Source organism: Salvelinus fontinalis, chromosome 21 (genome assembly GCF_029448725.1).
Source record: "Salvelinus fontinalis isolate EN_2023a chromosome 21, ASM2944872v1, whole genome shotgun sequence".
Lineage (NCBI taxonomy): Eukaryota > Metazoa > Chordata > Actinopteri > Salmoniformes > Salmonidae > Salvelinus > Salvelinus fontinalis.
The window spans coordinates 47,021,448-47,034,108 of record NC_074685.1 but is presented as its reverse complement, the minus strand read 5'-3'; the positions used below and the strand labels follow the sequence as shown (position 1 = coordinate 47,034,108).

General features: G+C 41.7%; 1 protein-coding gene across 1 annotated transcript; it reads right to left on the bottom strand.

The window, feature by feature from the left end:
* Positions 1–353: 353 nt before the first annotated feature.
* Positions 354–12,398, bottom strand: LOC129819037 (NACHT, LRR and PYD domains-containing protein 3-like). The gene is made up of 7 exons (XM_055875540.1): positions 11,719–12,398; positions 9,484–11,233; positions 7,437–7,610; positions 6,826–6,993; positions 5,164–5,337; positions 4,947–4,984; positions 354–4,338 (listed from the first exon to the last, which is right to left on the bottom strand). The coding sequence occupies exons 1-7, from the start codon at positions 12,008–12,010 to the stop codon at positions 3,779–3,781; spliced, it is 3,156 nt and encodes a 1,051-aa protein (XP_055731515.1). The 5' UTR covers positions 12,011–12,398; the 3' UTR covers positions 354–3,778.
* Positions 12,399–12,661: the final 263 nt, after the last annotated feature.

Sequence of the window (12,661 nt, the reverse complement as noted above, 5' to 3'; positions counted from 1 at the left end):
CATAAAAGATCGCACTGGGGCGAAGAAACTGTACTTTACTGAAACCAATATTTCCCTCTGTTCTCCTTTTAATGAGATTTCACTGAGCTGGTTACTGCCCTATGCCTCATATGTCATATTCAGACAGTTATGTAAGCTACCACTGGTGTTCAACTGCCAAGCAGAACCCTTATTTTATTTTCTTCACTTCTGCAGCAATGAATCTGACATCTGCTAGGTTAGCCATCACTTAGACTCATTTTTCAAAGAGCCTTCAAGTTTTTAAAGTGAAGCGAGCTTTGTTCAATTACTGTGGCCCATCTGGAGCCCCTGACACACTTCTGGATTTCAGTTCCACAACATCAGCCTATAAAGCAATATCACTTATTTTATGCAACAGGAACATAGTATGGTACAGTACAGAGTCTAGTGCAGCATTGGATTATTACATTAGATCATATTATACCACAACATCATGCCCAGATAAGGTGTAAGCACAGAAAGGTTTTAGTTGCTTGATATGTAGGGAATATGTCCTTCCCTAGGCCGGGAGTTTACTACGGCGGATAGTTCGCTATGACATAAATTCTTTGAAACCTTGGCGAATATTGATTCTAAAAGAGGTCGGCCTAAGACAGCCGTGTATATAACAAACCTACTGCAATGGCAAAACTAGGAATAGCTCTTAACTTTCAGCTGCCCAGTAAACACACAGAGCTAGGTATTAACCTTGTTCTCGTAACCATGTGCTACAAGTTAAGCACCTTGTAGGGGCACTTGCAGACTTCACATGTAAAACTTCCTGAGGCATGAAAGAGATACAGCCTTCATACAATGTTTTGAATGATGTATCTTTTCGAATTCCTATCGAAAGGTCCTCTCTCCTGTAACTATTCCCCAGGTCGTTGCTGTAAATGAGAATGTGTACCTGGTAAAAAAAACAAATCCTCTTCTAAGAACTCAAAAGTTCTCTACCAGCTTGTGGTGACCTAATCATTTACATTTTTCTCCAGATTTGTTATTGTTTTTCAGGACTTAGTTCTATTCTAAGAATGTCTTTGTTAACCAACCAATGCCATTCCATGAAGTTGCTATTGAACCCTTCTGAAGCACTTCTCGTCCCAAGTTGTCTTGTCAATGCGAGTTAGGCTACCCCATAGAAACACACCAGTGGGTCCGATTGGAACAGATGAAAAAAGCAACGCTCAATTCAATCAAAGCCGCATTACAGTACTGACAGTTTGGGGTACTGTAAAAAAAAAAAAAAAATAAATAAAATAAGATACAGTTGAAATCGGAAGTATACATACACCTTAGTCAAATACATTTAAACTCAGTTTTTCACAATTCCTGACATTTAATCCTAGTAAAAATTCCCTGTCTTAGGTCAGTTAGTATCACCACTTTATTTTAAGAATGTGAAATGTCAGAATAATAGTAGAGTGATTTATTTCAGATTTTATTTCTTTCATCACATTCCCAGTGGGTCAGAAGTTTACATACACTCAATTAGTATTTGGTAGCATTGCCTATAAATTGTTTCACTTGGGTCAAACATTTCAGGTAGCCTTCCACAAGCTTCCAACAATAAGTTGGGTGAATTTTGGCCCATTCCTCCGGACAGAGCTGGTTTAACTGAGTCAGGTTTGTAGGCCTCCTTGCTCGCACACGCCTTTTCAGTTCTGCCCATACATTTCTATAGGATTGAGGTCAGGGCTTTGTGATGGCCACTACAATACCTTGACTTTGTTGTCTTTAAGCCATTTTGCCACAACTTTGTAAGTATGCTTGGGGTCATTGTCCGTTTGGAAGACCCATTTGCGACCAAGCTTTAACTTCCTGACTGATGTCTTGAGATGTTGCTTCAATATATCCACATAATTTTGCCTCATGATGCCATCTATTTTGTGAAGTGCACCAGTCCCTCCTGCAGCAAAGCACCCCCACAACATGATGCTGCCACCCCTGTGCTTCACGGTTGGGATGGTATTCTTTGGCTTGTAAGCCTCCCCCCTTCTCCTCCAAAAATAACGATGGTCATTATGGCCAAACAGTTCTATTTTTGTTTCATCAGACCAGAGGACATTTTTCCAAAAACTACGATCTTTGTCCGCATTTGCAGTTGCAAACCATAGTCTGGCTTTTTTTATGGCGGTTTTGGAGCATTGGCTTCTTCCTTGCTGAGCGGCCTTTCAGGTTATGTCCATATAGGACTAGTTTTACTGTGGATATAGATACTTTTGTAGCTGTTTCCTCCAGCATCTTCACAAGGTCCTTTGCTGTTGTTCTGGGATTGATTTGCACTTTTCGCACCAAAGTACGTTCATCTCTAGGAGACAGAACGGGTCTCCTTCCTGAGCGGTATGGCGGCTTCGTGGTCCCATGTTTATAGTTGCGTACTATTGTTTGTACAGATGAATGTGGTAACTTATGTTAACCTTTTGTTTACCTTCTTTGGCTAACCTAGACGTTTGGAAATTGCTCCCAAGGATGAACCAGACTTGTGGAGGTCTACAATATTTTTTCTGAGGTCTTGGCTCATTTCTTTAGATTTTCCCATGATGTCAAGCAAAGAGGCACAGAGTTTGAAGGTATGCCTTGAAATACATCCACAGGTACACCTCCAATGGACTCCAATTATGTCAATTAGCCTATCAGAAGCTTCTAAACCATGTCATAATTTTCTTGAATTTTCCAAGCTGTTTAAAGGCACAGTCAACTTAGTGTATGCAAACTTCTGACCCACTGGAATTGTGATTAAGTGAAATAATCTGTCTGTAAACAATTGTTGGAAACATTACTTGTGTCATGCCCAAAGTAGATGTCACTGACTTGCCAAAACTATAGTTTGTTAACAAGAAATTTGAGGAGTGGTTGAAAAACGAGTTTTAATGACTCCAACCTAAGTGTCTGTAAACTTCGGACTCCAACTGTGTATATACACTGCTCAAAAAAATAAAGGGAACACTTAAACAACACAATGTAACTCCAAGTCAATCACACTTCTGTGAAATCAAACTGTCCACTTAGGAAGCAACACTGATTGACAATAAATTTCACATGCTGTTGTGCAAATGGAATAGACAAAAGGTGGAAATTATAGGCAATTAGCAAGACACCCCCAAAAAAGGAGTGATTCTGCAGGTGGTGACCACAGACAACTTCTCAGTTCCTATGCTTCCTGGCTGATGTTTTGGTCACTTTTGAATGCTGGCGGTGCTCTCACTCTAGTGGTAGCATGAGACGGAGTCTACAACCCACACAAGTGGCTCAGGTAGTGCAGTTCATCCAGGATGGCACATCAATGCGAGCTGTGGCAAAAAGGTTTGCTGTGTCTGTCAGCGTAGTGTCCAGAGCATGGAGGCGCTACCAGGAGACAGGCCAGTACATCAGGAGACGTGGAGGAGGCCGGAGGAGGGCAACAACCCAGCAGCAGGACCGCTACCTCCGCCTTTGTGCAAGGAGGTGCACTGCCAGAGCCCTGCAAAATGACCTCCAGCAGGCCAGGTAGGGGTGGTGTACAGAAGATAGCTCTTTTTTTGGAAAAGACCAAGTCCATACTATGGCAAGAACAGCTCAAATAAGCAAAGAGAAATGACAGTCCACATCATTACTTTAAGACATGAAGGTCAGTTAATCTGGAACATTTCAAGAACTTTGAAAGTTTCTTCAAGTGCAGTTGCAAAAACCTTGATTATGATGTATATTATACTGTAGGAGCAACAGCACAAATTAATTCAAACAACACTACTCATCTAATTGCCTGTAGGATTGGTTACAGTGGGAAAACACGACATTGTTATGGTTGAGTTGCTTTGAAGTCTTTGGTATCTACATCACACAGGGTCAGTGAAGAGTCAAACTTAACCCCAAACCCTGGGTAGAGGGGCTCAGTGAATGTGGTATTGAATGAGTGCAGGTGGGTCAGTGTGTCAGAAGAGACATTATAGAAGGACAGAATGCCAGCCTGCCAGTCCAGATACACTCCTACTCTTTTGGAGTGGGAGGCGGAGGAAACAGATATGTCGGTGTTTTCATTATTGTGCCAGGCAGTGTAACTGTTACCGCAGCAGTCCAGACTCCAGGACGTGTCCCTGGCTCCAAGCCGACTCCTTCCCGTCTTGTATAATCTTTTATATGTCACCGCTATAAGAGCCCAATCCCCACTCCACTCTACCTCCCAGTAACAGCGTCCAGTTAGACCCTCTCTACACAGCACCTGGGGCCAGTAGTCATATCTCCCTGGTTGGTCAGGATACGGCTGCTTCTCTTTCACCCGTGTCACCTTCCTGTTCTCCTCAGACAGAAAGAGGTATATGTGTGCTGTGTTTGGATTCAGTGTGAGATCACAGCCGTACACTGAGGGAGATAAGGACAAGAACATCATGATACAGTTATGTATTGGTGATGTAATTGGTGTATTGCAATAAAAAATAAATCCATTATCTTAGGTCAGAGCAACACTTGCCTACTACACTTACAGTCTCGTATCTTGGTTGTGTCACGTTCTGACCTTTAGTTCCTTTGTTTTTGTCTTTATTTAGTATGGTCAGGGCGTGAGTTGGGGTGGGTAGTCTATGTTTGTTTATCTATGTTTTTCTATTTCTGTGTTTGGCCTGATATGGTTCTCAATCAGAGGCAGGTGTTAGTCATTGTCTCTGATTGGGAACCATATTTAGGTAGCCTGTTTTGTTTTGGGTTTTGTGGGTGGTTGTCTTCTGTCTTCGTGTGTCTACACCAGACAGAACTGTTTCGGTTTTTCACATTTGTTGTTTTGTATTTTGTAGTGTTCACGTTTATTGTCTTTATTAAACATGACACCACGCTGCTCTTTGGTCCTCTCCTTTGTCCACAGGAGAAAGCCGTTACAGGTTGAGGTATTTTTTTACCGTAGGAGTGACACCATCTGACGTAAGACAATGGTGTTTCTGATGATATGTGCAGATAAAAACAGGATAATAACTCACGTCTTCTAAACAACCAGCCCTCTCCCCCAGGGTGAACACTGTAAGCAAAAAACAACAAGTAAGCAAAATATATATATTGCTGTAACCAATTTTAGAAAATTATACCTACTATTCTAACTCTCAACAGTAAGTTGAGACGCCATGACTAAGTTCCTCTATCGCAAGTAATATTTGTATTTATCCTTTTATTTTACAGATTTACAGATTCAGTTCTCACCTGACATGTTGGAGTTTGTACATGGTATCCTCCAGTCCAGCGGAGAGCAGCTTCAGTCCTGAGTCTCCCGGGTGATTGTAGCTCAGGTCCAGCCCTCTCAGATGGAAAGGGTTTGACCTCAGAGCTGAAGCCAGAGAAGCACAGCCTTCCTTCGTGACTCCACAGAATGACAACCTGTGGAAATAGTTGAATTCTATCTGATATCAAGTCTCTGAATGTTACTATATAAAGGTTTGGTAACAGTTGTCAGCTCGGGGATTCGATATCACTTTGTATAGAACTACTATGTAATATATTAATGTTGTTACATTGTACATTATAAAAATGCACTGTAATGGAAGATTTTTTTATTCAAATAACGATGAATTAAGAGACTGTTCTTAGTCCACGTGTGTAGTTAAAACACTCAACTCCATTGCTTCATTGTCAAACAATTCCTAAATGCTGCGCTTCAATGATTAGCCTCCTTTTCTTACGGGTCACATCAGTAGTTACGGTGTTACTACACATGTACAGTGTTACTACACATGTACGGTGTTACTACACATGTACGGTGTTACTACACATGTATGGTGTTACTACACATGTATGGTGTTACTACACATGTACGGTGTTACTACATATGTATGGTGTTACTACACATGTATGGTGTTACTACACATGTATGGTGTTACTACACATGTATGGTGTTACTACACATGTACGGTGTTACTACACATGTACGGTGTTACTACACATGTACGGTGTTACTACACATGTACGGTGTTACTACACATGTACGGTGTTACTACACATGTACGGTGTTACTACACATGTACAGTGTTACTACACATGTACAGTGTTACTACACATGTACAGTGTTACTACACATGTACGGTGTTACTACACATGTACGGTGTTACTACACATGTACGGTATTACTACACATGTACGGTGTTACTACACCTGTACGGTGTTACTACACCTGTACGGTGTTACTACACATGTACGGTGTTACTACACATGTACGGTGTTACTACACATGTACGGTGTTACTACACATGTACGGTGTTACTACACATGTACGGTGTTACTACACATGTACGGTGTTACTACACATGTACGGTGTTACTACACATGTATGGTGTTACTACACATGTATGGTGTTACTACACATGTACGGTGTTACTACACATGTACGGTGTTACTACACATGTACGGTGTTACTACACATGTACGGTGTTACTACACATGTACGGTGTTACTACACATGTACGGTGTTACTACACATGTACGGTGTTACTACACGTTGGGCGTTTATTTTGTATTTTTTTATTTGACCTTTATTTAACTGGGCAAGTCAGTTAAGAACAAATTCTTATTTACAATGACAGCCTAGGAACAGTTGGGTTAACTGCCTTGTTCAGGGACAGAACGGCAGATTTGTACCTTGTTAGCTTGGGGATTCAATCTAGCAACCTTTCGGCCCAACTCTCTAACCCCCAGGCTACCTGCCGCCCCTTACTGTTACTGAAGCTTCTATCCATCTTCAGTGAGTGGAAGGCAACAGCCCATTATGATGGCTTCCTAAAACGAGATGCTCAGTTATCGAGCCCAAACGTTTAAGCACATTCCTTAAACATTGATCATCATGCTTAAATATCTCCATTAGCCCAAACTGACCTCAGTGTCTCCAGTTTACAGTGTGGAGTCGCAAGTCCAGCAGAGAGCAGCTTCATTCCTGAATCCTCCAGCGTGTTGTCACTCAGGTCCAGCACTCTCAGGTGTGAAGACGTGAGGACTGAAGACAACATTTTACAGCTTATCTCTGTGAGGTGACATCCATTCAGACTAGACACGAAACAAGAGGAAATACAAAATAAATACTCAGAAAACGGTGATGCTAATGAAGAACAGCAAACCTGTAGAAAGGCTGGAGACGACCTGTGGAACAAGTCTTGAATGGAAGTACAATTATTTAGAATGATTATGATCATATTAGTCTGTTTTCTGATATACAATCTCCCAGATTCAATGCAGTCAGTGGTATAAAAAACTATTGGTGGGTAAATGCTGATCTCTGTTCTAGGGGAATAAAGCAATGCTCCCTACATTTTTCTGTGATAGGTGGGGAAATGCTTATGGGGGAAAAAAGTGTGTAAACAGCATTTATGTACTTTTACTTCCATCACACCACTGATTCTAACGTCTCGTCTCAATATCTAGCTACAACGTGAAGCACATTCCTCACACAAGATCATCATGCTTAAATATCTCCTTTAGCCCAAACTGACCTCAGTGTCTCAAGTTTACAATGTGAACTCTCCAGTCCAGCAGAGAGTAGCATCACTCCTGAATCCTGCAGGTTGTTGTCACTCAGGTCCAGCTCGCTCATGTGACAAGTGTTTGAGCTGAGAACTGAGGCCAATGCTTCACAGCATTTCTCTGTGAGGTTACATCCATTCAGCCTAATGAAGAAAACAATCCAACATACAAACAAACAAAAGTTTAGACAAGGGTTTTACTTTATTTTTTACTATTTTCTACATTGTAGAATAATAGTGAAGACATCAAAACTATGACATAACACATATGGAATCATGTAGTAACCAAAAAAGTGTTAAACAAATCTAAATATATTTTATATTTGAGATTCTTCATAGTAGCCACCATTTGCCTTGATGACAGCTTTTCACACTCTTGGCATTCCCTCAACCAGCTTCATGAGGTAGTCACAATTTGTGGAATTTCTTTCCTTCTTAATGTGTTTGAGCCAATCAGTTGTGTTGTGACAAGGTAGGGGTGAGTTACAGAAGATAGCCCTATTTGGTAAAAGACCAAGTCCATATTATGCAAGAACAGCTCAAATAAGCAAAGAGAAACGATATTCCATCATTACTTTAAGATATGAAGGTCAGTCAATCTGGAAAATTTCAAGAACTTTAAAAGTTTCTTCAAGTGCAAAAACCATTGAGCGCTATGATGAAACTGTCTCTCATGAGGACCGCCACAGGAAAGGAAGACCCAGGTACCTCTGCTGCAGAGGATAAGTTCATTAGAGTTTCCAGCCTCAGAAATTGCAGCTTAAATAAATGCTTCACAGAGTTCAAGTAACAGACACATCTCAACATTAACTGTTCAGAGGAGACTGCATGAATCAGGCCTTCATGGTCGAATTTCTGCAAAGAAACCACTACTAAAGGACACCAATAAGAAGAAGACACTTGTTTGGGCCAAGAAACACGGGCAATGGACATTAGACCAGTGGAAATCTGTCCAAATTTGAGATTTTTGGTTCAAGCCACCGTGTCTTTTGTGAGACGCAGAGTAGGTGAATGGATGATCTCTGCATGTGGAGTTCCCACCGTGAAGCATGGAGGAGGAGGTGTGATGGTGTGGGGGTGTCTTGATGGTGACACAGTCTGTGATTTATTTACAGGATTCAAGGCACACTTAACCAGGACAAAAGGACAATGACCCAACACACCTCCAGGCTGTGTAAGGGCTGTTTGACCAAGAAGGAGAGTGATGGAGTGCTGCAACAGATGACCTGACCCCCACAATCACCCGACCTCAACCCAATTGAGATGGTTTGGGATGAGTTGGACTACAGAGTGAAGGAAAAGCAGCCAACAAGTGCTCAGCATATGTGGGAACTCCTTCAAGACTTTTGGAAAAGCATTCCAGGTGAAGCTGGTTGAGAGAATGCCAAGAGAGTGCAAAGCTGTCATCAAGGCAAAGGGTGGCTACTATGAAGAATCTTAAATATAAATTTGTTTAACACTTTTTTGGTTACTACATGATTCCATATGTGTTATTTCATAGTTTTGATGTCGTCACTAATATTCTACAATGTAGAAAATAGTACAAATAAAGAAAAACCCTGGAATGAGTATTGAACTGAAATCTACTTGATTCTAACAGAAATCCAGTTATGGATGGGGCCGGATTTTTTTTGCCACTCTCAAATTCATAGATCCATGAGATCAAAATCATAATTTTAACCATATTTTTTAAGTGATACAGTTTACAATTACATTGTTTACAAACAATGGAGTAAAACAAGTTTATATGTTGGGTTCTGATGGGATAAGAACTAAGCTCATGAGCCATTTATAAGTTATATTCTTCAAGAATCAATGCCTATATATGATTAATACAAAATTCCAAAAATAAATGTACCAATCCTGGATTGCCCCTTTAAAGGATCTCCTTTAGGGTTCTTAAATTATTCATCCATTATCATTAAAATGCCTTATTAATTACAATGACTTATTAGTTGTTGAATTTTTGAATATATTTCCAATTAATATTGAGCATGAAGTTAATACAGGAACTCACAGAGCTATTCTGGACGCTTTGACCACTGGCAACAACCTCAGAAGACCCTCCTCTGATCTGGAGTATTTCTTTAGGTCAAACACTTCCAGGTCCTCTTCTGAAGTCAGCAACACAAACACCAGAGCTGACCACTGTGCAGGTGAAAGTTCGGCCTCTGAAAGACTTCCTGAGCTCAGGTAGGTTTGGATCTCCTCCACCAGAGAATGGTCATTGAGTTCATTCAGACAGTGAAACAGATTGATGCATCTCTCTGGAGAGGGATTCTTCCTGATCTTCTTCTTGATGTATTCAATTATGTTCTCATTGGTCTGTGAGCTTCTTCCTGTCTGGTTCAGTAGGCCTTGTAGGAGAGTCTGATTTGACTCCAGTGAGAGGCCCAGAAGGAAGCGGAGGAAAAGGTCCAGGTGTCCATTCTCACTCTGTAAGGCCTGATCTACTGCACTCTTGTACAAGTCAATCATAGGTTGTTGGTGTTTCCGCCATTTCAAAAGTTTGACAAGGGTGTTCTGTTTGACCAGTGGATTCTCATTGCAGTTTATGAATGTGAAAAACACGTATACAGCAGCAAGAAACTCCTGGATGCTCAGATGCACAAAGCTGAACATAGTTTTCTGACACGTCCTTCCCTCCATCTTAAAGATCTCAGTGCATAAACCTGAGTACACTGATGCTTCTGTGACATCAATGCCACACTCTCTCAGGTCTTCTTTGTAGAAGATAAGATGTCCCTTCTCCAGCTGACGGAATGCCAGCTCTCCAAGTTTAAGGACTATGCTGTCACTTCCTGTGGAATTTTCTGCTTCTCTCATTCTGTCTATCTGAAAGATCAGGAAATGTATGTTCATCTCAGTCAGAGTCTTAGGTATCTTTCTTCTCTCTGCTTCACCCAACAGTTTCTCTAGAACAGTGGCTGATATCCAACAGAACACTGGTATGTGACAAATGATGTGTAGGCTCCTCAATGACTTCATGTGTGTGATAATTCTGCTGGCCAGGTTGTCATCACTGATTTTCTTCCTGAAGTACTCGTCCTTCTGTGGGTCATTGAACCCTCGTACCTCTGTCCACTGCTGGATGTATTTTCGAGGGATCTTACTGGTTGCTGCAGGCCGGGAGGTTATCCAGATGAGAGCATAAGGCAGAAGCTCACCTGTGATCAGGTTTGTGATCAATTCGTCCAGAGAGGCTGGCTTTGTTTCATCTGTCAGGACCTTATTGCTGAAGTCTAGACGGAGTCGACACTCGTCCAGACCGTCAAATATGAACAGAACTTTAGACTTGTTCCTTAGACTCTTGATTGGTTCCATGACAGGGAAGAATTGATGAAGCAGTTCATTTAGACTGCAGTCGTCTTCACCTATATTAGAGTTGATTTGGCGAAAAGGAAGTGGAAAGATGAAACCAATGTCCTGGTTCTCCTTTTCTTCTGCCCAGTCTAGAATAAACTTCTGAATAGAGACAGTCTTTCCTACACCGGCAATGCCCTGCGTTAGAACTGTTCTGATTGGCTTCTTTTGATCGGACTGTTGTTTGAAAATGTTTTTGACTTCAACAGTGGTCTCTCCTCTGGCTGGTGTTCTGATGTTCAGATGTATGACCTCATGCTCATCTCTGAACCCTCCCCAGGCCCCCTCGAACACATGGAGCTCAGTGAAGATCTGATTTAGATAGATAAAATCCCCTTCCTTTGACGTCCCCTCATATATACAGCCGTACTTCTTCTTGAGATAGCATTTCAGTTTGTCTTCGACTGCAAGGAAAAAACAAATCTTAGGTTTATTACGGTCATGATAACTTTGTGTTTGTGTCTGGATTGGATCAGTCAGAGTGTAATAACTAGAGCCTGTCCAGCGGATAAAACTGGCTGCAATATGATGTCGTCATGATGTCTTTTGGTTAGGTTGTAAAAGGTTTAGCTAAATGCTTTCTAGAAACCAGTCAATTATCAGTTTTTCTGAACAGATAACCAAAATATGACGTCTTTCTCATAACGTTTTAACAAATGTATTGCCTGGACTTCTCAGCCCCCGAAAAAACTGTTTACAACATCACTTTGGTCCAACGGGTGTTTTCTTGATGCATTAAGCTTACCTCTAGAACCAAAGGAGCACTCTGGGAAACAAAGAAAAATACTGTTTTGTTTTATTGTCCTCTTGCTAGTTCCTCCTTTATGTTACCTGCTATGCAAAATCAGTGATCTCTTATCTGCTTTGTATTGTTTTACAGTCCACTAACCTGCTGGTTCTGTTGTCTCACCCTCATCATACTCGTTCTTTAGCGTTTCAGCCAGTTGGTTCTGGCTCATTTTCCTCAGGATCTCCAGTGAGATCTTCACAGTTCCCTCAGGACCGTAGGTCTCCACCATCTTCTTTATAGTGTCCAGTCTGTCAGTGTTCTCCAGCTGGCTCACTGGGATGTGAGGAAAGCCTTTCACCAGGTCCTGGGTCAGGTGCCATTTAAATGTCTTCAATTCTGCTTCAACCAACTCCTCCAGAGTGGCCAGCAGCAGCACAGGAACAGGAGCCATTGCCAATCACTGAGAAAAGGAAGTTAGTTGTGATCGTAACTATTTTGGCACAACAAAGGAAGCTCTAAATTCCCATCAGCACAAAGTCTGATGACATTTTGTCTGAGTTACGACAGGGTCTGGCTGGAAATGGTGGAAGGCTAGAACACTGTGTTGCTGTGACTGGGAAGAGACTGTTAATGGAGGGCTAGAACACTGTGTTGCTGTGACTGGGAAGAGACTGTTAATGGAGGGCTAGAACACTGTGTTGCTGTGACTGGGAAGAGACTGTTAATGGAGGGCTAGAACACTGTGTTGCTGTGACTGGGAAGAGACTGTTAATGGAGGGCTAGGACACTGTGTTGCTGTGACTGGGAAGAGACTGTTAATGGAGGGCTAGAACACTGTGTTGCTGTGACTGGGAAGAGACTGTTAATGGAGGGCTAGAACACTGTGTTGCTGTGACTGGGAAGAGACGGTTAATGGAGGGCTAGGACACTGTGTTGCTGTGACTGGGAAGAGACTGTTAATGGAGGGCTAGAACACTGTGTTGCTGTGACTGGGAAGAGACTGTTAATGGAGGGCTAGGACACTGTGTTACTGTGACTGGGAAGAGACTGTTAATGGAGGGCTAGAACACTGTGTTGCTGTGACTGGGAAGAGACTGTTAAT

What these genes read in the sequence shown, in the direction of transcription:
- LOC129819037 (XM_055875540.1), bottom strand. Translation starts at nt 12,010, where the DNA reads ATGGCTCCTGTTCCTGTGCTGCTGCTGGCCACTCTGGAGGAGTTGGTT. An exon ending in TGTAAACTGGAGACACTGAG is followed by an intron (nt 5,338 to 6,825) that starts GTCAGTTTGGGC and finishes CTATTTCCACAG; the next exon opens with GTTGTCATTCTGTGGAGTCA. An exon ending in TACAAACTCCAACATGTCAG is followed by an intron (nt 4,985 to 5,163) that starts GTGAGAACTGAA and finishes TTTTGCTTACAG; the next exon opens with TGTTCACCCTGGGGGAGAGG.